Source organism: Eubalaena glacialis, chromosome 9 (genome assembly GCF_028564815.1).
Source record: "Eubalaena glacialis isolate mEubGla1 chromosome 9, mEubGla1.1.hap2.+ XY, whole genome shotgun sequence".
NCBI lineage: Eukaryota > Metazoa > Chordata > Mammalia > Artiodactyla > Balaenidae > Eubalaena > Eubalaena glacialis.
The window spans coordinates 114,829,817-114,856,789 of record NC_083724.1 but is presented as its reverse complement, the minus strand read 5'-3'; the positions used below and the strand labels follow the sequence as shown (position 1 = coordinate 114,856,789).

Genomic DNA, 26,973 nt, shown 5'->3' with positions numbered 1-26,973 from the left:
ATTTATAATTTTAATTAATACATTAAATTTTAAGTAGTATTTCTAAAAATAAAAAGGTAGCAGGCCATTCCTTTTTCAAATAGTCATCAAAACAACTAATCACAAGCAGCTGAAGACCTATTGGCTGTCAAAAAGCATTAATCATTTCCCTCATTTAATGATTATAACAAATTTCATGACTATGAATCATTTGTAAAATTTAAAGATTTTAAAGATTATTCATATACTACTGAGGTGATCTAGTATTATAGCAGTGCTTGTCAAATAATGTTTTCATTAGATCACAGAGTTTAAAAATTAAGTCCTTTAAAATTATGAAAGAAAGCATGTCTTTTTTTCCAGTTTGCATAAAGCAAAAAAGAACATTTAAGAATAAAAAGCTACATTTAAAATATTTTTTAAATTCCTCATGTTAACAGAATGGATAAAAGAGCATTTAATTCTTATTTATTAAAAGAATTCACATTCAGAACACAAAGGTTTTAACTTTGGTTTGCAAGTTTTGGTAAAATAATTACAATGTTTGCAAATGAAAATATTTCATAATAAGCCTGTTATTCTAGTTAATTATTTTACATAATAATCATTGCCCTAAACTGAGTGAAAGATTTCTCCAAATATGATTTGCCAGCCAATTTGGAGACCTTTCACCTCTCAATGACTTCATAAGTATCTATTTCAAACAAATATGGCAAATGAAAAAGAGCAAAATATGATGCAGTGTTCTAGGAATGATATCAAGGTAATTAAAAATATGAATTGAGTATTTTCTAAAATGAAATCTGTCTTTGAGTTTAATTTAATGAATAAGACTAAAAGAATACTTTTTTTTCAAAGAAAAAATTGAGTTCTTATGTCTAATTATTTAAGTGAAATATATGGCTATCCACAAAATTCTAGAATATGAACCACCTGCCCATGGATAACTAGGACTCAACTACACAGTAAAATGTCACCTACTTACCAAACTAACCACTCTTTTTCAAACCTCCACCTACCTACTCATCCACTTCCTTTTTTATATCCTCTCATCTAACTACCAATTACTTATTCTTTGAAGTTGACATACATGTGAAGGTATATTTACCCAAGTCTATTTTATTTTACGTAGCACTGAGATCAGTAATTATCCATCAAGGAGTCTGGACTAGAGTGAGTACTGAGAAGCAGGAATGTGTGTATACGTGTGATCTCACAGCCAAGATACCACGAAATGATGAGAAAACCATGGCCAAAATATAGTGTTCACGTGTAAACTTAAACACTGATGCAGAAAGAAATCGCCATGAGATGGCATGCCCACATTATTTCTAAAGTTGTTTGATAGATTTATTTGTCTCCTAATATGCACCGGGCTAGATACTGTGGGGGAATATACAAATGTCTGTCACCAAGTTCACATCCTCCAGAAACTGCAAACTTAGCCAAGGAAAAACAACTGTATTGAAAAATAGGTCACACCGAAAGAATGATTAAAAAGCAATTAATTAACTGCCATGGATATGGGAATCAAGCAGGCCTTAAAGGATGAGTATGATTTTAATTAATCAGAGATAAGAAAGGCCATTACAGGAGGTCACAGTCTGTCCCCTAGTTTCCATGACACTATACTTTCATAGATTCCTTCATATGTCTATAAGCACTTTCTCTGAATCACATGCTAGGCTATTCTTATTGTATTATTACTTTTTTTTAAAGGCACTTAATTTTTTAAAAAAATTTTAAAAATTTTTGGCTGCATTTGGTCTTCGCTGCTACGCGCAGGCTTTCTCTAGTTGTGGTGAGCGGGGGCTACTCTTCGTTGTGGTGTGCAGGCTTCTCATTGCAGTGGCTTCTCTTGTTGCGGAGCACAGGCTCTAGGCGCATGGGCTTCAGGAGTTGCGGCACGCAGGCTTAGGAGTTGTGGTTCGCAGGCTCTAGAGCGCAGGCTCAGTAGTTGTGGTGCACGGGCTTAGTTGCTCTGCGGCTTGTGGGATCTTTCAGGACCAGGGATCGAACTCGTGTCCCCTACATTGGCAGGCGGATTCTTAACCACTGTGCCACCAGGGAAGTCCCTCTTATTGTATTATTATCATTACTGTATTTACCAAGGTCTTGTTCTTGGTCTGTTCTTTTTTTTATTAAGATTCAAGGAATTCTATCTCACAATTTTAATTACCAACTACCTTATATTAAAGATTATAAACTTTCTTATCTAAACTCCCATTCCATTCAGGTTACTGATGCTGAAATCCCCCTATATCTAATTGCCTTCAGAAATTCTCTACTCAATATGAACTTATCTTGTATTACCATTCACTCACCCTACTTATCTCCTCTGAGATATTTTCATGGGCCAATCTGATCTTCCCCTTTTCTGAAGTTATATAACATTGATCATCTCTAATACTCACTGTTTTAATTATATGCTGGCTTGCACTGTTTTTTAGTGGTTCTTATGTATATGTCCTATCTTTCTCATAAGGTTATATTCTCCTAGAGCGCAGAAATTATACTTTAGCTTTCTTCTATATATCTCTTTACACACAGAATGCCACATGCATAAGAGCTGTATTCTAACTGTTCATTCCTTATTGAAAAGGATGAGGCTAATAACGTCAAACATCAAATAATGCTGAGAGTCAGTTCATGGACGGTGGTGTTGACAAAACGTACTCTGAAAGATTCTCTGATTTCCTCCCTCTTTATGAATGTCTTAAGTTAAGACCTCTAAATTACTCTAGAAACTTCCCAACTGGGCTTACTTACAATCTCCTCTCCTATGCTGTTGTCAAAGTGATCTTCCTAAAATACAAATCTGATTTATCACCCCAATGCTCAAAGTCTTCTAATAGTTTCTCATTGCTGTAACGGAAAAAACCCCAAACTTCCCAGCATGTTTCATCTCCTACAGTTGCCCTGGTACTTAACTGCCCGTTTGTCCTCCTTCCCTCCTCATACGCTGTTTCTTTGTCTGAAATTTGCAACTGCCTCCTCTGAATCCTATTCAAATTAAAATGGTATCCTGTTTGTGAACAAGACTTTCCATGGTGACTTAAATGGTTTTCTTCTCTGGAATCCCAAAGCACCTTGTACATGATTTTATCATACCCATTAAAGTATATTATAACTGACTGTTTACTCTTCTGTCTTCCATCTCTGTGTCCCTAGCACTTAGGAGAATGTTTTTTATTTAGGAGTGCTGAATGGAAGGAAAAGGCAAGAAAGAGAAGATCTTTGAATGTGATTAAAAAACAGGTCATTGGGCTTCCCTGGTGGCGCAGTGGTTGAGAGTCTGCCTGCCAATGCAGGGGACACGGGTTCGCGCCCTGGTCTGGGAAGATCCCACATGCCGCGGAGTGACTGGGCCCGTGAGCCACAATTGCTGAGCCTGCGCGTCTGGAGCCTGTGCTCCGCAACAAGAGAGGCCGCGATAGTGAGAGGCCCGCGCACCGCGATGAAGAATGGCCCCCACTTGCCGCAACTGGAGAAAGCCCTCGCACAGAAACGAAGACCCAACACAGCAATCAATCAATCAATCAATCAATCAATAAAATATTAAAAAAAAAAAAAAAAAAAACAGGTCATTGGTGATGTTAGAAGTGGGCAAGAAGGTGAAAAAGACTAGAAATACAAGGAATGAAGGATGCAATTGGTAGAATGGAAATATTCAAAATATTCATTTCAAAAATCTGGCAAGGAAAAGAAAAAGAAATGGATAAAGATAGAAAATATATGATAGTCAAAGAAAGGCTGCTCCTTTTTAAAACACAGGGTAGCTGACCAAGTTAGAAGGCGAAAGAAAGCAAGTTGAGAGGACAAACCAGAAGGACTAAAAAGACAGTAAGCATAGGAATCATATCCTATACTAGGAGGACAGGGAACACTGAGAGAAAGGCTGGAATGAGACTGGAAGGATACAGGACAGCTGTAGAAACAGAGATGTTTCAAAGTGAACAAAGAATTTCAGGCATTATAATTTTCATTCTTTCAGTTTCCCAAACTAGAAATCTTAAAAAAAAAAATCTTTGGCACATTCCTTCTCTCCAATTGCTTTTAATCCATCTCCAACTCTTATCACTTCATTTCTTCTTTTTAAATATCCTTCAGATCAGCTCTTCCTCTCTTGTCACTGCCACTGTTCTTCCATAAGCCTTCATCATCTCTCAGCTGAATTAATGCAAAGCTCCTAAGAAGTTTCTAATTCTAGTGTCTCCACCATCAAATTTAACAGGAAAGCACATCCAGCCCACTCTCAAACATTCTCTGTGAAGCTTTTTCCCATCCCCTTCCCCACCAGAATTAATCACCCCCTCGTCCAAGCTACTAAACAGGGGTTGGCCAACTATGGTCTGCCAGTCAAATGAGGCCTCTTGCTCTTTTTGTAAATAGTTTTACTGGAACACAGCCATTCCCATTTTGACTACATATTGTCCATGGCTGCTTTCATGCTACAACAACAGAAATGAATAGTTGCCAACAAAGACCACATGACCCACAAAGACTAAAGTTATTTATTATGTGGCTCTTTATAGAAAAAGTTTGCCAACCTCTGGACTATACCATTATATTTGCATTTTACTTTAATTATTAACTTATAATAATGATAATAAAAGTGATATCAGGCACTTACTGAGATGGGCACTGTTCCAAACAATTAGGTACATTATCTCATTTATTTTTTACAACATTGCTAAAGGGGTAAATATTATTACTATTTCCATTTTACAGATGAGGAAACTGAGGCTTATCATTCCAGACTCCATGCTTTTAACCACAACATGAATAATGACTACACTATCTTTCTTGAGCTTATTAAGAACAAAGATCATGCCTAAATCATCTTTGTATTCCCAGAGCCTAGCACAATGCCTGACATGGTAGGTATTCCATAACTGTTTGCCAAATTAATCTTACTAAAATAACCACTTTTACCCTGCCTTCTCCCTGATCAGTAATACCCGTCAATGACTCCATACTGCTTGCTGCATCAAGTCTAAACTCTAAACTCCTCTGACTGGCATTAAGTCTGACCATAATCTGGGACAACTGTACCTAGGAAAGTTCAAAAACGTTAATAATGATCAACTTCTTTTTCAGAATTGGCTACTCTTCCAATAGTAGTAGTCACATTGGCTACTCGCCGTGTGACTCTAATTCAGCACATGAAATAAACTAAGCTACCAATAAAACTCACCTGCCATCACGGGATCTGTGGAGGCTGCCATGGTAGCTGCTCACTTTGCTGTGGACACTCCCTGCTTTGCTTCTCTGATCATCCACCATGGCCAGCTGAGTTGAAGAAGCATGTGTGGATGTTCCTTGAGTGGAAGTTCCTCTTGATTTTCTTATAATAGGAGTATTTGGATCCCTCAGGAGGGACTGAGCAAAATCAGGTTCCTGGAGTACCTGTCGGCTCTCATTCACTATCCTAGAAAACAAAATACTAAGTTTAAGATACAGACTAACATCTCTACTTTTTTGACAAACTGATGTTATTCTTGAAATTAATTTCTTCCCAAATAATGTCTTTAGGACAGATATAAAGTAACATTGTTGACCGAAGAGAGAATATAACAAAAATCTGTGTAAATCTGTTCCCAAAAGTGGTATGATAGAAAGAGGTTCGTATTAGAATAAGGTAATCAGAATTTTAGTTCCAACTCTGTCAATAAATATGTAATCTTAGGCAAGTCACTATCCCCTTTTCTTAATTTTCCTCATCTATAAAAAGAAGATATACAATTTCATCGTTTCTAGAAAGTCCCTTTCAGCTAAAGAAATTTATCATTCTCAAGGACACTGAAATATTACAAAGGTACTACTATAAAGTAGAAATACTATTTTCTTGCATGGTTGATGGAAGTAGTAGAGGCCTCATCATGGCATAGACACATTTTTTAATTTGTAAGAGCAGTTGTTTTAAGGTAACAAGTTGACTTTATGATAGAGCATTTGTCTAGTGCTGGAATAAACATGAATGATCATAACTAGAACAAAACATATGAAAAATTAATTTAAGCAAGCATACAATTAAGTCCCAGACACATTAACGGCTTAGGAAAAAAGAATTAAGGGGATGAATTATGTCCAGAGCAAAAGTTTTTAACTGCTATGAAAGGGTTAAAAGCAGACAGATGTTCATGATGATGAACAAAGTGGTAATTAATAAAAGAGCCAATTAAATAGTTGCAAAGGTCAGTGTATCAGTTTGCGTAAATAATGACTATGAGAATCATACATAAAGTTAAAATTAGACAATTTCATTTAAAAAAAACCCTCCAACATGTAAAGACTGGATCATAAATTGCGAAAGTGCATGTATTCTAAGTTTTCGAATTAGAAAAAGATCATTGTTGTTATTGCCGTTGTTGTTTTAGTGCTGGGGTAGAAGGGCTGAAAGAAGACTAATATTTGTTGAGAACCTGCATTGTGCCAGGTATTTTACATATACTCTCCTTTAATCTTTCTTAATAATGTTTTTATTATAGAGATTAAGTCCTAAAAAGATATTAGATATCCATTAAGAATAAATATTGTGATCCCCATTTTATAGATGAAGAAACTGAGGTTCTAAGGGATTAAAGGACTTTCCAGCAGTCATACAACAAAACAGCAGTTGGGGGTGGGAGGGAGGGAGATGCAAGAGGGAAGAGATATGGGGACATATGTATATGTATAACTGATTCACTTTGTTATAAAGCAGAAACTTTGACACACCACTGTAAAGCAATTATACTCTAATAGAGATGTTTAAAAAAAAAAAACAGCAGTTGGGGATCAAACTTAAGTTTAAATGGCTTCCAAGACAATCATAAAGTAATGATAAAACAATGTTTACGTATATGATAAAAACAAAATGTCAAAAACTAAATAGAAAAAAGAACAACTCAAAGATAGTTAAAACAACATTTGTTCTTGTGTTATCAATGGCCCTATTCATATATACATACATCCCAAGTCACTCTGGATTGCTGACTTTGTTTTCTAAACTTATTTTTAAAAATTGGTTCAAACTGACTTCTGGTCATTCCAAAAATTTAATCCACCTTCAAATGGTGAAGGTCTGTCCCCTCATTTTACAAATAAGAAAACAGAGGTCCAGAGAAATTAAGTGCTGTCACCCAGATAATTCCAAAAGAAGATTTCTAAAAATATTTCAATCAGTGTCAGAAATATTAGCATAAGCACAGTCTTAAATGTGGCTTCACTCAGAGGAAGAACACTAATTTGATTGGCATAATTTTAGAAGCCAGTCTTTTGACACACAGTATAACAGAGGGGTTAAGAGCAGACTAGAGGCTAGAGTCAGACTGCTTGGGTGTGAATCTCAATTCTGCCATTCACTAGCTATTAAACCTTGGTTCTATGCCTCAGTTTCTTATCTGTAAAATGACGATCTCCCTCACAAGGCTGTTCAGAGGATTAAATGATTTAATAATATGTAAAATGCTTAGGACAGTGCTTGGAGTATTAAGTGTGCTCAATTAATTGGTAACCATTATTATGATTACTCGATAGTCATTTCTCAAAGGCTCAACCAGACAAATGCTAGAAATGGCTGTAGGGTGCTCACATTCTTGAAGAGTGGCACTCTAGCCCAGAGCACAGTCCCAGCTTGGAGGGTCACAATGACTTTGTTGGGCTGGCGGGGTTGTCCATGGTTCCAGAAAACCAAATAGAAGGGTTTTTGGGAGTTCTAACTAGTTTCAGAAGGCTTCTGACCCAACCAGGATCCCCCAAATAACTAGGAAGATTCCCCAAAAGGGTAGCTTGGGCTTAGCTCTATCTGGAGTTTCTAGTACAACAGAATTGTTGTATTACAGAATTGTTTGTGTATGGTCCGGAGGTGACCAGGAATGTTTAATTCAAACCCTCAGAATTATGTTTTACTGTGATTAAAATATATTTAAAAATTTCAAAAAATATACAGATAAATCCCCCAAGGAAGGATGTTCCACAAAAAGCAAGGACTTGGCCTGTTTTGTATGCTACTGAATCCTTGGCATCCCAATATAGTTCAACGCACACAGTAAACATTCATTAAAGACTTTCTCAAAGGATGAATTCTTAGGAAATACATTTTTGTTGCTGAATTCATCTTTCCCCTTCTTTCCTTCTCTGCCCTATGAAACTGTATTTAAAGGGGTAATGCATTATCTGATATTACTAGCAGTAGTCTCAGATGTGGTAATAAGAAATGTACATTTTAAAACTGTGATTTTTAAAAATCTCAATCTAATCCGTGTAACAGAAGCTGCTAATTACTGGTATTTTAGAAAATACAGATCCTGCTAATGCAGTACTTTAAGTTGTATAAAAAAAGTACATTAACCCATACAAGACACAATAACATTTTAAATATAATCTTAAGAGTTTTACAGACTATCCCACCAAATCCATTTTCCATGGAACTTAGGTTAAGTAAAATCATAAGAATATAGACTCCACTAACTTAGAATTTGTGATAATTCAAATACAGTATACATATAATACTTATACTTAGTAAAAACTTTGAAGTCATTTGTTCCTTTGTGAATACTGCAGGGTCTTATTTTGTTTTGTTTTGTTTTATTAATTATGGGGTCAAAAAATTCAAGATTCCTCAAATATGCCCTGAGAAGACTACTTTGGCAAATCTTATATTTTACCATGACACTCTAATATGCAATGTGGCCAACTATGAATTAAAATAGTTTCTTTAACATATTCCATTTTATCTACTAATATCATTTTACTATTTTGGCTTTAACGTGTACTACATGAGAATGGAATAACATGCTATCTCTTTAAATAATTTATGGTATAACCTGGAAAAATGATGGACAGTTGGAAATGGAAGTCTAATCTAATACCTATGTGACTTCAGCCAAGGCACTTAACCTCTCTGTGCCTCAGTTTTCTCATCTGTAACACTGAGATGATAATACACACCAGTCCTCAGAGAAATGTCAAGAAGATCAAATAAGAATATATATAGAATCATTAATTTGTTTTTAATTTTAAGAAGATTATAATTTGGATTTTTTAAAATAAAGATTGGTCTTCCCTCAAATATTCTGAATTAATAAGGAATAGGCCTTACGCCTCGTTCTACTTGGCTATCTTTTCTGAATAAGTTTTTAACTGTGATTTAAGGTTTAATCATAACTGTTGGAAGCTGAGGTTACAATCTTTTTGGAATACTTCCTCCAAATCCAAATTATTTTAACACAGGAAACACAAAAAAATTGCGTAAATGTGAAGTTTGTGGACACCATGATAATTTACTTCAACTTACTCTTTTTTCCTACGACCATGAAAAAAACTGGCCCATTCAAAGCATGTCTTTTTGCTTCCAACCCAAAAAATGGAAGGAATACCAACTATGAGAGCCATCAGGTATTTCATCAGAAAGACAATCAGGTCTGGACGACTCATTTGAGTAACCTATAAGAAGGGAAAGAAAAATATCTTACATATATAAATAGAATTTTCTATTAAAGGCCATTATAAAATCTTCTAAATAAAATAAATAGTAAAATAATTCTACAAGTCTGATATTTTCACTTACACAGTTCTATAGTTAATTTTCTTGTTGTATGGAAAAGACACACTACTGAAAATTTGACAACAAATTTATGTTCTATATTTTGAGTTCTATAGTCTTCTTATTAGCTCATATTGGATACCTTCTGAAGAAAAAGATTACTAATATAGAAAATAAACCATGAATAGGAATAGAGGCTCAAATTACACCTATATTCTTCTTGGCCAATTTCGCTCATCCTATCATTGGTCATCACAATATACAATTAGGAAAGTGTTCATCTTTCCCCCCCATTTTATTAATTTCTGTTTTTATATTTAATATGCTCTTCCTTCTACCTACTTTCATGTTTACTTTGCTGGCTGTTCTCAAGCTTCTTCGTTAACCTATGAGTGAGTTTTTTAGCTTCTATTCAGATGAGTCTTTTTAAGTTCTCTTTATTGTTGATTTCAAATTTAGTTACTGTGGTCATAGAATGTGGTCTATTTGATTCTGGTTACCTTAAATTTGGGGGACTTCTTTTGTGATTTAGGACACAGTCCATTTTTTAAAGTATTCCTCGTGTGCTCAAAAATAACACTTACCCTCTATTTGTTGGGTACAAAATTTTCTATATGTATTAGATCAACTTTATTAGTTGTGTTGTTCAAATCTTCTATATAGGCATCCTCAGAGATATTGTAAGTCTAGTTCCAGACCACCACAATAAAGCAAATACCACAATAATGTGAGTCATAGGGATAATTTTGTTTCCCAGTGTATATAAAAGTTATGCTGTTATAAAGCAGAAACTAACACACCATTGTAAAGCAATTATACTCCAACAAAGATGTTAAAAAAAAAGTTATGTTTACACTATAATGTAGTTGAATAAGTATGCAATATTTACTCAAAAGTGTCTAAATAACAATGTTCATACCTTAATTAAAAAATACTTTATTGCTATAAAACGCCAACCATCACTTGAGCCTTCAGTGAGTCGTACTTTTTGTGTGGAGGGTCTCGTCTCGATGTTGAAAGCTGCTGACTGATCAGGGTGGTGGCTGCTGAAGGCTGGGTGGCCGTGACAATTTCTTAAAATAAGACCACAGTGAAGTGTGCCTCATCCATTGACTCTTCCTTTCATGAACAATTTCTCTGTAGCAGGCAATGCTGTTTGATAGCATTTTACCCAAAGTAAAACTTCTTTCAAAACTGGAGCTAATCCTCTCAAACCCTGCCACTGCTTTATCAACTAAGTTTATATAATATTCTAAATCCTCTGTTGTCATTTCAACAATCTTCACAGCATCTTCACCAGGAGTAGATTCCACCTTGAGAAATCAGTTTGTTCATGCTCACCCATAAAAAGCAACTCCTCATCCATTAAAGTTTTATCATGAGATTGTAGCAATTTAGTCACATCTTTAAGGCTGCACTTCTAATTCTAGTTCTCTTGCTACTTCCACTACATCTGCAGTTACTTCCTCCACTGAAGTCTTAAAGCCCTCCAAGTCATCCATGAGGGTTGGAATCAACTTCTTTCAAACTCCTGTTAATGTTGATATTTTGACCTCTTCCCATGAATCATGAATGTTCTTAATGGCATCCAGAATGGTGAATCCTTTCCAGAAGGTTTTCAATTGACTTTGCCCAGGTCCATCAGAGGAATCACTATCTATGGCAGCTATAGCCTCAAACAGTGTAATTTCTTATGGGAATTCCCTGGTGGTCCAGTGGCTAGAACTTGGCGCTTTCACTGCAGTGGCCTGGGTTCAATCCCTGGTAGGGGAACTAAGATCCCACAAGCTGAGCAGTGTGTGGCAAAAAAAAAAAAAAAAGTATATTTCTTAAATAATAAAGACTTGAAAGTTGAAATTACTCCTTGATCTGTGGGCTGCAGACTGGATGCTGGGTAGGTAGGCATGAAAACAAAATTAATCTTGTACATCTCTATCAGAGCGCTTGGGTGACCAGATGCATTGTCAATAAGCAGTAACATTTTCAAAGGAATCTTTTCTTTTCTGAGCAGTAGATCTCAACAGTGGGCTTCAGTAAACCATGCTGTAAACAGTTGTGCTGTCATCCAGACTTTGTTTTTCCATTTAGAGAGCACAGGCAGAGTAGATTTAGCATAATTCAGAATGGTAAATGAACATTAGCTTCAACTTAAAACTCACCAGCTACATTAGCCCCTAACAAGAGAGTCACCCTGTCCTTTGAAGCTCTCAAGCCAGGCACTGACTTCTTCCCTCTAGCTATGAAAGTCCTGGTGGCATCCTCTTCCAATATAAGACTTTCATCTACATTGAAAATCTGTTGTTCAGTGCAGCCACCTTCATGAATTATCTTAGCTAGATCTTTTGGATAACTTGCTGCAGCTTCTACATCAGCACTTGCTGCTTCACCTTGCACTTTTGTTATAGAGATGGCCTCTTTCCTTAAATCTCATGAATCAACGTCTGCTAGCTTCAAACTTTTCTTCTGCAGCTTCCTCATCTCTCGGCCTTCACAGAATTGAAGAGAGTTAGGGCCTTGCTCTGGATTAGGCTTTGGTTTAAGGGAATGTTGTGGCTGGTTTGATCTTCTATCCAGACCACTAAAACTTTCTCTATATTGGCAATAAGGCTGTTCCACTTTCTTATCATTAGTGTGTTCACTGGAATAGCACTTTTAATTTCCTTCGAGAACTTTCCCTTTGCATTCACAACTTGGCTAACTGTTTGGTTCAAGAGGCCTAACTTTTCGCCTGTTTTGACTTTCAACATGCCTTCCTCACTAAGCTTAATCATTTCTAGCTTTTCATTTCAAGTGAGAGATGTGCAACTCTCCCTTTCACTTGAACCCTTACAGACCATTGTAAGGTTAGCTGGCCTGATTTCAATATTGTTGTGTCTAAGCTAATAGGGAGGTCCAAGGAGAGCCTTTTATATGCACATGAAAAACAAAAAATTTGTGTGACTTGCTTTATTGTGATATTTGCTTTATTGCAGTGGTCGGGAACCAAACCTGCAATATCTCTGAGGTATGTCTGTAATGTGAGAATTACCAAAATGTGACACAGAGACAGGAAGTGAGCAAATGCTGTTGGAAAAATGGTACCAATAGACTTGCTCAACACAGGGTTGCCACAAACCTTCAATTTGTAAAAAATGCAGTATCTGCAAAGCACAATAAAGCGAAGTGCAATAAAACGAGGTACACATATTTTCTTGACTAATTTTCTGTTTACCTATCCATTTTAATAGAGGTATGCTAAACTGTGGGCTCATCAGTTTTCCTTCTAATCCTGTCATGTTTCACTTTTAAGCCTATGTTAGGTGTTATATAAATGCTCTAGCTGCCCAATTTACTTTTTTAGTGCTCTTCACCTTTAACAGTATTTTATGTGATGTTAACATTGCCACATCAGCTTTTTACTTCATCATACCAGCACATCTTCAAGGTATATCTTTTCCTATTTACCAATGTATTTCTTTCAAGTCTGTTTGGGTTATACTGCTGCTTTTAAACAATATATAGTTTACTCCTTCTAAAGTATAAACTCCATGAGGATTTTTTTTCCCCAATGGTTTTATCCCCAGAGCCTAGTCCAGTGTCTGGCACGTAGTTAAGTGCCCAATACTCACATACATTACAATATATACTTATACTTCATTTTATGAGAAAAAAGTTACATTGAAAATTATTCAGCACTGCTAGAGACTGGTTCAAGATGGCAGAGTAGAAGGACGTGCACTCACTCCCTCTTGCAAGAGCACTGGAATCACAACTAACTGCTGAACAATCATCGACAGGAAGACACTGGAACTCACCAAAAAAGATACCCCACACCCAAAGACAAAGGAGAAGGCACAATGAGACGGTAGGAGGGGCGCAATCACAATAAAATCAAATCCCATAACTGCTGGGTGGGTGACTCACAGACTGGAGAACACTTATACCACAGAAGTCCACCCACTGGAGTGAAGGTTCTGAGCCCCACGTCAGGCTTCCCAACCTGGGGGACTGGCAACGGGAGGAGGAATTCCTAGAGAATCAGACCTTGAAGGCTAGCTGGATTTGACTGTAGGACTTCAACAGGACTGGGGAAACAGAGACTCCACTCTTGGAGGGCACACACAAAGTAGTGTGCACTTCAGGACCCAGGGGAAGGAGCAGTGACCCCAGGGGAGACTGAACCAGACCTAACTGCTAGTGTTGGAGGGTCTCCTGCAGAGGCAGGGGGTGGCTGTGTCTCACCATGAGGACAAGGACACTGACAGCAGAAGTTCTGGGAAGTGCTCCTTGGCGTGAGCCCTCCCAGAGTCCGCCATTAGCCCCACCAAAGAGCCAGGTAGGCTCCAGTGTTGGGTAGCCTCAGGCCAAACAACCAACAGGGAGGGAACCCAGCCCTACCCATCAGGAGACAAGAGGATTAATGTTTTACTGAGCTCTGCCCACCAGAGCAACACCTAGCTCTACCCACCACCAGTCCCTCCCATCAGGAAGCTTGCACAAGCCTCTTAGATAGCCTCATCCACCAGAGGGCAGACAGCAGAAGCAAGAAGAACTACAATCCTGCAGCCTGTGGAACAAAAATCACATTCACAGAAAGAAAGACAAGATGAAAAGGCAGAGGGCTATGTACAAGATGAAGGAACAAGATAAAACCCCAGAAAAACAACTAAATGGAGATACGAAACCTTCCAGAAAAAAGAATTCAGAATAATGATACTGAAGATGATCCAGGACCTCGGAAAAAGAATGGAGGCAAAGATCGAGAAGATGCAAGAAATGTTTAACAAAGACCTAGAAGAATTAAAGAACAAACACCTCGAAGAATTAAAGAACAAACAAACAGAGATGAACAATACAATAACTGAAATTAAAAATACACTACAAGGAATCAATAGCAGAATAACTGAGGCAGAAGAACAGATAAGTGACCTGGAAGACAGAATGGTGGAATTCACTGCTGTGGAACAGAATAAAGAAAAAAGAATGAAAAGAAATGAAGACAGCCAAAGAGACTTCTGGGACAACATTAAATGCAACAACAGTCACATTATAGGGGTCCCAGAAGGAGAAGAGAGAGAGAAAGGACCCAAGAAAATATTTGAAGAGATTATAGTTGAAAACTTCCCTAACATGGGAAAGGAAATAGCCACCCAAGTCCAGGAAGCACAGAGAGTCCCAGGCAGGATAAACCCAAGGAGAAACACACCGAGACACACAGTAATCAAATTGATAAAAATTAAAGACAAAGAAAAATTACTGAAAGCAACAAGGGAAAAACAACAAATAACATACAAGGGAACTCCCATAAGGTTAACAGCTGATTTCTCAGCAGAAACTCTACAAGCAAGAAGGGAGTGGCATGATATACTTAAAGTGATGAAAGGAAAGAACCTACAACCAAGATTACTCTACCCGGCAAGGATCTCATTCAGATTTGACGGAGAAATCAAAAGCTTTACAGACAAGCAAAAGCTAAGAGAATTCAGCATCAAGACCCGTATATATGCTGTCTACAAAAAGAGACCCACTTCAGACCTAGGGACACATACAGACTGAAAGTGAGGGGAGGGAAAAAGATATTCCATGCAAATGGAAATCAAAAGAAAGCTGGAGTAGCAATACTCATATCAGATAAAATAGACTTTAAAATAAAGAATGTTACAAGAGACAAGGAAGGACACTACATAATGATCAAGGGATCAATCCAAGAAGAAGATATAGCAATTATAAATATATATGCACCCAACACAGGAGCACCTCAGTACATAAGGCAACTGCTAACAGCTATAAAAGAGGAAATCAACAGTAACACAATAATAGTGGGGACTTTAACACCTCACTTACACCAATGGACAGATAAGATTATCCAGACAGAAAATTAATAAGGAAACACAAGCTTTAAATGACACAATAGACCAGATAGACTTAATTGATATTTATAGGACATTCCATCCAAAAACAGCAGATTACACTTTCTTCTCAAGTGCACATGGAACATTCTCCAGGATAGATCACATCCTGGGTCATAAATCAAACATCAGTAAATTTAAGAAAATTGAAATCATATCAAGCATCTTTTCTGACCACAACGCTATGAGATTAGAAATGAATTACAGGGAAAAAAACATGGAGGCTAAACAATACATTACTAAATAACCAAGAGATCACTGAAGAAATCAAAGAGGAAGTCAAAAAATACCTAGAGACAAATTACAATGAAAACACAACGATCCAAAACCTATGGGATGCAGCAAAAGCAGTTCTAAGAGGGAAGGTTATAGCAGTACAAGCCTACCTCAAGAAACAAGAAAAATCTCAAATAAACAATCTAACCTTACACCTAAAGGAACTAGAGAAAGAAGAACAAACAAAACCCAAAGTTACCAGAAGGAAAGAAATCATAAAGATCAGAGCAGAAATAAATGAAATAGAAACAAAGAAAACAAGAGCAAAGATCAATAAAACTAAAAGCTGCTTCTTTGAGAACATAAACAAAATTGATAAACCATTAGCCAGACTCATCAAGAAAAAAGGGGAGAAGACTCAAATCAATAAAATTAGAAATGAAAAAGGAGAAGTTACAACAGACACCACAGAAATACAAAGCATCCTAAGAGACTACTACAAGCAACTCTATGCCAATGAAATGGACAACCTGGAAGAAATGGACAAATTCTTAGAAAGGTATAACCTTCCAAGACTGAACCAGGAAGAAATAGAGACTATGAGCAGACCAATCACAAGTAATGAAATTGAAACTGTGATTAAAAATCTTCCAACAAACAAAAGTCCAGGACCAGATGGCTTCACAGGTGAATTCTCTCAAACATTTAGAGAAGAGCTAACACCCATCCTTCTCAAACTCTTCCAAAAAATTGCAGGGGAAGGAACACTCCCAAACTCATTCTATGAGGACACCATCACCCTGATACCAAAACCAGACAAAGATACTACAAAAGAAGAAAATTACAGACCAATATCACTGATGAATATAGATGCAAAAATCCTCAACAGAATACTAGCAAACAGAATCCAACAACACATTAAAAGGATCATATACCATGATCAAGTGGGATTTATCCTAGGGATGCAAGGATTCTTCAGTATACACAAATCAATCAATGTGATACACCATATTAACAAACTGAAGAATAAAAACCATATGATCATCTCAACAGACGCAGAAAAAGCTTTTGACAAAATTCAACACCCATTTATGACAAAAACTCTCCAGAAAGGGGGCATAGAGGGAACCTACTTCAACATAATAAGGGCTATATGACAAACCCACAGCAAACATCATTCTCAATGGTGAAAAACTGAAAGCATTTCCTCTAAGATCAGGAACAAGACAAGGATGTCCACTCTCACCACTATTATTCAACATAGTTTTGGAAGTCCTAGCCATGGCAATCAGAGAAGAAAAAGAAATAAAAGGAATACAAATTGGAAAAGAAGAAGTAAAACTGTCACTGTTTGCAGATGACATGATACTATACATAGAGAATCCTAAAGATGCCACCAGAAAACTACTACAGCTAATCAATGAATTTGGTAAAGTTGCAGGATACAAAATTAATGCACAGAAATCTCTTGCATTCCTATACACTGACGATGAAAAATCTGAAAGAGAAATTAAGAAAACACTCCCATTTACCACTGCAACAAAAAGAATGAAATACCTAGGAATAAACCTACCTAGGGAGACAAAAGACCTGTATGCAGAAAACTATAAGACACTGATGAAAGAAATTAAAGATGATACCAACAGATGGAGAGATATACCATGTTCTTGGATTGGAAGAATCAACATTGTGAAAATGACTATACTACCCAAAGCAATCTACAGATTCAATGCAATCCCTATCAAATTAGCAATGGCATTTTTTACGGAACTAGAACAAATAATCTTAAAATTTGTAGGGAGACACAAAAGACCCCGAATAGCCAAAGCAGTCTTGAGGGAAAAAAACGGAGCTGGAGGAATCAGACTGCCTGACTTCAGACTATACTACAAAGCTACAGTAATCAAGACAATATGGTACTGGCACAAAAACAGAAACATAGATCAATGGACCAAGATAGAAAGCCCAGAGATAAACCCAAGCACCTATGGTCAACTAATCTATGACAAAGGAGGCAAGGATATACAATGGAGAAAAGACAGTCTCTTCAATAAATGAGACCTAACTGAGACCTAAATGTAAGACCGGACACTATAAAACTCTTAGAGGAAAACACAGGAAGAACACTCTTTGACATAAATCACAGCAAGATCTTTTTTGATTCACCTACTAATGGAAATAAAAACAAAATGGAATGGAAATAAAACAAAAATAAACAAATGGGACCTAATGAAACTTAAAAGCTTTTGCAAAGCAAAGGAAACTACAAACAAGACGAAAAGACAACCCTCAGAATGGGAGAAAATATTTGCAAATGAATCACTGGACAAAGGATTAATCTCCAAAATATATAAATAGCTCATGCAGCTCAATATTAAAAAAGCAAACAACCCAATCAAAAAATGGGCAGAAGACCTAAATAGACATTTCTCCAAAGAAGAAATACCTAGAGGCAAATTACATTTCTCCAAAGAAGACATACAGATGGCCAAGAAGCACATGAAAAGCTGCTCAACATCACTAATTATTACAAAAATGCAAATCAAAACTACAATGAGGTATCACCTCACACCAGTTACAATGGGCATCATCAGAAAATCTACAAACAACAAATGCTGGAGAGGGTGTGGAGAAAAGGGAACCCCTCTTGCACTGTTTGTTGGTGGGAAGGTAAATTGATACAGCCACTATGAAGAACAGTATGGAGATTCCTTAAAAAACTAAAAATAGAACTACCATATGACCCAGCAATCCCACTACTGGGCATATACCCAGAGAAAACCATCATTCAAAAAGACACATGCACCCCAATGTTCACTGCAGCACTATTTACAATAGCCAGGTCATGGAAGCAACTTAAATGCTCATCAACAGACGAATGGATAAAGAAGATGTGGTACATATATACAATAGAATATTACTCAGCCATTAAAAGGAACGAAATTGCATCATTTGTAGAGACGTGGATGGATGTAGAGACTGTCATACAGAGTGAAGTAAGTCAGAAAGAGAAAAACAAATATCATATATTAACGCATATATGTGGAACCTAGACAAATGGTACAGATGAACTGGTTTGCAAGGCAGAAATAGAGACACAGATATAGAGAACAAATGTATGGACACCAAGGGGATAAAGCGGCGGGGTGGTGGTGGTGGTGTGATGAATTGGGAGACTGGGATTGGCATATACTAATATGTATAAAATGGAAAACTAATAAGAACCTTCTGTATAAAAAAATAAATAAAATTCTAAAATTCAAAAAAAACCAGTCTAAATGAGCAACAACAGCAAAGGGGACAAGTAAATACGGATTATTTTGCAACCGCTAAAGATCGTAAATATGGAAACTATGTAGCAACTTGGAAAATAGCTTATAGGGTAATGTTACTTGAAGTAACCAGGATACATATGTATGCATACACCATGATTCAACTATTTTAAATTATGTTTTCAAAATGAGACAAAAGGAAAACTAAAAACAATATGGTTAGAGAGTGAGATTTTGAGGCTTTCATTTCTTTTTAAAGTTTGCTCTAATGTACTATTTTGTTTGTGCTATAAATAAAAATCAAGGTGGAGTAGTATAAAAAAAAATTATTCAGCATCTCCATCTCCTTGAACAAGATTATGCTCCTAGCACACGTTAGCTACCTATACTCCTTGCTATTACGTTCCAGACATTCAGAACAACCTTTACAAAAAGAACTGGTTCTGTTATTATTATTGTTAATTAACTTTGCCAAAAAGTACACTCCACTCCTGTCTTTGGGGTTCTCTTTTCTTCTTGCTAAAGGATGCCCTTTAGAAATTCTTACAGATAGGGTATGCCAGAGATAAATTATTTTAGTCTGCCCAAAAATGTCTTTATCTTGTCCTCAATCTTGAATGGTGGTTTAGATGGATAAACTCATCATCTCTCAGCATTTTAAAGACATTAGTTCATTATCTTCTAGCTTCTATGGTTGCTGTTGAAAAGCTTGTGTTAATTGATAATCTTTTGGAGATTTATTTGTTCTCTCTGGTAGCTTTTAAGTTTGTCTCTACCCTTCTGTCTTATAGTTGCAATGAATGTTTCTCATTGTGATTGGTTTTTATTTGTCCTGCTTAGTATGCAGACTGTACTTTTAATCTGAGAACTCAAGTTTTCAATTCTGAAAAATTCAGCTATTAGCGCTTTAGTTATCACTTCTTAGTCATTCTTATGGCCCCCTGTTCTAGAACTCCCATAAGATGTATACTGAAGTCCCTCAACCTAATTTTTTTAATATCTTTTGATGGCATAATTAGATAATTTTGAGTATTTTATGTCTCTCTACATTCTGCATTCTGGTGATCTCTTCAGAACAATTTTCCATTTCACTAATTCACTCTTCAGTCATGTCTACTTTAGAGTTCATTCCATCTATTGACTTAATTCCTATAACTTCATTTCTAAGCTAATTGGTTTTTATATTTGTCTATTCTTATTTCATTTCTGCTAATTTATCATAATTTCTTATTCCTTTAAAGTGGTTTTTATTATTTATCTTTTGAAGAATCCTAAACATACTTACTTTAAAAATAAGTCTTTAAAAATTTTTTTTTATTATTTTTATTTCATCTGGGAGTGAATCCATCTTCTGATTGTTTTTATTGGACGTCTTTCTAGGTTTCGCTTTTTTGTTTCATTGTGCTTTGGAATTTTAGTTTACAGATCTTGCATGAGGGAGTTCTCCCTCTGTCTTTCTCTCTCTCTCACTCCCTCCATATATCTCACCTGTTTCATTCCTTTTCGTCTTCACCAGTACCCATGAGGCCCTAGTTAAAAACCAAGTCTAATATTCGTGACTGCACACTCCAGACGTTATCAGGTACTGCAGGTTCAGGTACTGAGTCATTGCAGTTTGGCCCTCCCACATCTCTAGATAAGTTTTTTAAGTATTTTTATACTAAATACAGCTTCAGGGAACAGTTGTACCTTTTAAACAAACTTCCCTTCACGAGCAGGAGAGTCCCATTTCTAATTCCTACTTTTAACCAGTGCACCTAGTTCTGGTCCTGACTCCCATGTGACACTTTTACCTCTCTATATCCCACAGAAATTGAATGCCCTAGCCACCTCCAGCCACTTCAGACCTAGATTCTAGTAGCCCCTGTTTTTATCTCTAGTCATCATTTTGCATTTCTATTCTACAAATTAGTTTATTTTGCCTTTCAGCCTGACTCTGTTTAAAATTTTTTCTTATTACATTTTATCTCTAACTGGCACATGATTATAGTTGGACTAGTAAGTTCAAAACATGGAACTTAAACCACAGTCATAACCGGCAGCTAAGGTGTAAGTCCTCTAGGATTTACATAAAAGTCAAACAACAAATATTTATGGATTATCTACTAGTCTAAGAATAATGCTATTCAAAAAGTCCCATGAGACTTATAAACAGAAGAAAGGTTTGACAAGTGTTCACACCAAGCTGATAATCTAGATGAAAATACAAATTAAAGAAACCATAGAATAGTTAAGAACTAAAATTAAGAAGAGTCACGAAGGGCTTCCCTGGTGGCACAGTGGTTGAGAATCCGCCTGCCAATGCAGGGGACACGGGTTCGAGCCCTGGTCTGGGAAGATCCCACATGCCGCAGAGCAACTGGGCCCGTGAGCCACAACTACTGAGCCTGCGCGTCTGGAGCCTGTGCTCCGCAACAAGAGAGGCTGCGACAGTGAGAGGCCCGCGCACCGCGATGAAGAGTGGCCCCCGCTTGCCGCAACTAGAGAAAGCCCTCTCACAGAAACGAAGACCCAACACAGCCAAAAATAAAATAAATAAATAAATAAATAAATAAAAAAAAAGAAGAGTCACGAAAAGCATGATCACCTAATCTATGACAAAGGAGGCAAGAATATACAATGGAAAAAAGATAGTCTCTTCAATAAGTGGTGCTGGGAAAACTGGACAGCTACATGTAAAAGAATGAAATTAGAACATTCTCTAACACCATACACAAAAATAAATCAAAATGGATTAGAGACCTAAATGTAAGACTGGATACTATAAAACTCTTAGAGGAAACACAGGTAGAACACTCTCTGACATAAATAGCAGCAAGATCTTTTTTGATCCACCTCCGAGAGTAATGAAAATAAAAACAAAAATAAACAAATGGGACCTAATTAAACTTAAAAGCTTTTGCACAGCAAAGGAAACCATCAACAAAATGAAAAGAAAACCCACAGAATGGGAGAAAATATTTGCAAACAACGTGACCGACAAGGGATTAATCTCCAAAATATACAAACAGCTCATGCAGCTCAATATCAAAAAAAACAAACAACCCAATCAAAAAATGGGCAGAAGATCTAAATAGACATTTCTCCAAAGAAGACATACAGATGGCCAAGAGGCACATGAAGACATGCTCAACATCACTAATTATTAAAGAAATGAAAATCAAAACTACAAAGAAGTATATCATCTCACACCAGTTAGAATGGCCATCATCAAAAAATCTACAAACAATAAATGCTGGAGAGGGTGTGGAGAAAAGGGAACCCTCCTACACTGTTGGTGGGAAAGTAAACTGGTACAGCCACTATGGACAACAGTATGGAGATTCCTTAAAAAACTGAAAACAGTGCTATCATATGATCCAGCAATCTCACTCCTGGGGATATATCTGGAGAAAACCATAATTCAAAAGGATATATGCACCCCAATGTTCATTGAAGCACTATTTACAATACCCAGGACATGGAAGCAACCTAAATGTCCATCGACGGAGGATGGATAAAGAAGATGTGGTACATACATACAATGGAATATTACTCAGCCATAAAAAAGAGCGAAATAAAGCCATTTGCAGTGACATGGATGGACCTAGAGATTGTCATACTGAGTGAAGCAAGTCAGACAGAGAAAGACAAATATATGATACCACTTATATGTGGAATCTAAAAAAATGGTACAAAGGAACCTATTCACAAAACAGAAACTGAGTCACAGATGTAGAAAACAAACTTATGGTTACCAAGGGGGAAAGGTGGGGGAAGGATAAATTGGGAGACTGGGATTGACATCTACACACTACTACATGTAAAACAGATAACTAATAAGAACCGACTGTATAGCACAGGGAACTCTATTCAACACTCTGTAATGACCTATATGGGAATAGAAAATGAAAAAGAGTTGGATATATGTATATGTATAACTGACTCACTTTGCTGTACAGCAGAAACTAACACAACATTGTAAATCAACTATCCTTCTATAAAAAAAAAATTAAAAATTAAAAAAAAAAGAATCACTAAAGCAGATCACAAATAACCTTCTCATTAACAAATACAATGGCTTCTTGTTGGCTTGTTTTTTTTTTTAAACACTTCTACATAGTATCAGTTATTGATGACCATCTCATACTTTACAAAACTTTCATCTTCCCAGCTTCTACGATACTGCATAGTCGGGTTTAATCTCCTAATCAGGCATTACCCTTTCTTCTTGACCTCTTACTCCTGCTCTACTACCCTTTTGTCCCCCACTACCCTCTATATAGGTGTTCTTAAAGTCACTCTTTGATTCTCTCTCTTTATACTTTCAACTTATCATTTAGACTTAGAAGTCATCTAGTCTTACTCTTTACCTAACAAATTAATTTGCTTTTAATTTAGTTGTTCTATGAATATAATCAGTACAGTGGTTATGATAAAATACAAAGTTGTCTCTTCCATGTTCAAACAGCTCTAGCCATTCTGCCCATCTGTCCTAGTTCTGTCCTCTGGAGCTATAGAGAATAAAATTAGTCAATTTAATAAGATACCCTTAAAAGAAAGAAAATAAAAAAAAAAACCAAAACACTAGTATAATAACTGGGAACAAAGAGACAAAAGGACTATCCAGAAAATCCAAGAGAAACTGAAAAACAAAAAGAAACAAAGGATTCAGTAACTAAGTTGGACAAGATTAACATGCAAAAATTGAATGTTTTCCTATATACCACCAATAACCAGAAAAGAAACATAATGAAAACCATTTCATTTATAATATCAACAAAAACTATAAAACACCTAGGAATAAACCTAACAAGAAAGAAAAAGAAAATAATAAAACGCTATCAAAGGACATAGAAAAAAACTGAAGTAAATGGATAAATACTCCATATTTCTATATGGAAATATTCAATGATTTAAAGATGTCAATTCAATTATCCCCCAAATTAATCCTATAAAGTTGATGCAATCCAAAAAGATCAGTAGGATTTTTCACAGAACATGGAAAGTTAAGTATATGATAAAAGTATTTCAAATAAATGGGGAAAAGATAGACTATTTAATAAGTGACGTTGAAATGGTTGGCAGTCTACCTGGAAACAAAACAATTTAGACGCCACCTCACACAATAAAGAAAAATAAAATCTAGACAGATAAAAGCAAATTATAAAAGTATGAAAAGAATTAAGAACATTTTTATAATGGGTGCAGAAGGCCCTTTTTAAAGAGTAATATGAAATAAAGAAGTTAAAAAAGGAAAAGATGGACAGTTTTGATTATTAAAAACTTAAAACTTCTGCAGAACAAGAAACCATAAGTCAAATTAATAGACTAATAGTAAACTAAGGATATTAACTGCGTTATCCATCAATAAAGTAAAAAGAAATGGAAGGAATTAATGAAGATAAAAGAAGAAATTAAGTAATTTCAAGACCAAAAAACAAATTAATAAACCCCAAACTTCAATATTTGAAAAAAAAATTCTCTAGCCTGATCAAAACAACAAAGGGACAAAAACAGCAAATACACACACACACATGCACACACATATACACGCACACACACACAGAGAAATGATAATAAGTAAAAAATTACAAAGAGAACAAAACTAAAATAATCTTAAGAGATTACTTTGCTCAATTCCATTTCAATAAACTTAAAAATTAATGAAAACAAATGACAGAAAAATATTTAAAAAACTGATTCCAGAAGCAAGAACACTGCACCTAACTCAACATACTCTATAAAACAATAAAACTATATATGTCTCATTTATGAACTTGTATGCAAACAGAATTCAACAGCAAATTCAAAGAATAAGTCATGACCAAATATAGAAATGCAAGAACAGTTCAATATTAGGAACTAATTTATAAATTCAACACATTGTTGGATCACCAGGAAAATATATACAATCATTTTCACGTATGCCAAAAAGGCGTTTGATAAAATTAAGAATCTATTCTTGGCTTTTAAATACTGTAATAAAATACATACAGATGATGAATAAGCTCTTAGGGTGACAAAATAATTCTATCATGCTTAACGGGAACACCAAAGGCACTAAATATTTGCATTAAAGTCAGGAATACAAGAAGAGTATTTACCACCACCACTCTTTCGTTTTTTTCTGGTGAGCTTATTTTTTTTTTCCTTTTTAAAATTCTTGTTGGAGCATAGTTGCTTTACAATGTTGTGTTAGTTTCTACTGCACAGCAGAGTCAATCAGCCATATGTATACACATATCCCCTCTTTTTTGGATTTCCTTCCCATTTAGGTCACCACCACCACTCTTAACCTTGTTTCAACAGTTCTAACAGACTGCAATTAAACAAAAGAAATAAATTAAGGGTATAAAAACTACAAAGAGGGAGATACAATTATTATTATTTATAAATAATAATTTTATTCCTGAAAAAGCTGAGAATAAAGTAAAAACTATTATATATCATAAGCAAGGTCACTAGGTAAAAAGTAAAATACAGAAATCATATATACATATATACGATCATATATGTATCAGTTAGTAGATAAAAGAAAGAAAAGTCTTCATTTGCCATTGTTACGGGTCCTCCTAAAATTCACATGTTGAAACCCTAACTCCCAGTACCTCAGAACGTGATTTATTAGAGATAGAGCCTTTAAAGAGGTAATTAAGGTTAAATGAGGTTATATGGGTGAGCCCTAAACCAATCTGACTGACGTCCTTATAAGAAGAGGAAATTTGGACACATAGATACCAGGGATGCACCATGTGAGAAAAGATCATATGAGGAAAAAGACCACCAGAAAAAACCATGTGAGGAAATACTAAGAGAGTGGCCCCCCACAAGCCAAGAAGAAAGGCCTCAGAGGAAATGGACTATGCTGGCACCTTTATCTTAGACTTCCAGTCTCCAAAACTGTGAGAAAATAAATTTCTGTTGTTTAAGCCACCCAGTCTGTGGTACCTTGTTATGGTAGCCCTAGCAAACGAATACAACCATAGTAACAAAAGAGATAAAACACCTAGGAATACACTTAATAAGAAAAATGAGTGATGTATTTGAAGAAGCTTTAAAACATATCTCCTTTAAAATGTTCTTTGCTAGAATCACTATCATAAAAATGCAAAATCTCCTTGATTTAGTCATAAATTTGAACATAATTCCAATAAAAATACCAACATAGTTATCTGAATTAAACAGGATGATACTAAATTTCATACAGAAAAACAAACAAGCAAGACTTAACAGGAAAATGCTGAAAGAGAAGAGAAATAGATCATTAAGCTTTAATAAAACTGTGTTATACTGGGGCATAGGCAAACAGTTTTAGTATTTATTTTATGTGATATTTCAAACCATTCAGAAAAAGATGAATTATTCAACAAACGGATTCTAGATAAGCATCTAGAAAAAAATAACACTAAAGCCATACCATATCTCATACCAAGATGAATTCCAAGTAGATCAAAAATTCAAATGTAAAAAAAAAAATTAACAACAAAAAAGAAGCCATTAAGTTCAAGATGAAAGCACTTATATACTTGGGGTGGAGAATGACTTTCTAGGTATGACACAAAATCTAGAAGCTGTAAAAGTAATCATAGACAAATCTGTCTACATAAAGTCCCAACATTTCTGCATGGCCACAACACTCAAAAGACAATTTAAAAGCTCACATAAAATTGCTGTGAAAAATTGTTGCAAAAGATATATTGTTAAATTATGGCAGATAAAAGGGCTAATTTTGTTAATAAATAAAGAACTACAGGGGCTTCCCTGGTGGCGCAGTGGTTGAGAATCTGCCTGCCAATGCAGGGGACACGGGTTCGAGCCCTGGTCTGGGAGGATCCCACATGCCGCGGAGCAACTGGGCCCGTGAGCCACAATTGCTGAGCCTGCGCGTCTGGAGCCTGTGCTCCGCAACAAGAGAGGCCGTGACGGTGAGAGGCCCGCGCACCGCGATGAAGAGTGGCCCCCGCTTGCCACAACTAGAGAAAGCCCTCGCACAGAATCGAAGACCCAACACAGCCATAAATAAATTAATTAATTAATTAAAAAACAAATACTTAAAAAAATATATTTAAAAAAAAAAAAAAAAAAGAACTACAAATATAGTCCCCTC

At 35.9% G+C, this 26,973-nt stretch overlaps 1 protein-coding gene across 1 annotated transcript in view; it reads right to left on the bottom strand.

Annotated features, from left to right (window-relative positions):
* The window catches only part of FZD3 (frizzled class receptor 3), a 94,605-nt gene that overhangs the window by 1,245 nt on the left and 66,387 nt on the right, over positions 1-26,973 (bottom strand). Inside the window, exons 5-6 of the mRNA XM_061199461.1 lie at positions 9,260-9,408; positions 5,177-5,410 (exon numbers count right to left, since the gene is read on the bottom strand). Coding sequence (XP_061055444.1) covers positions 5,177-5,410; positions 9,260-9,408 — 383 coding nt within the window. The remainder of the gene's footprint in view (positions 1-5,176; positions 5,411-9,259; positions 9,409-26,973) is intronic.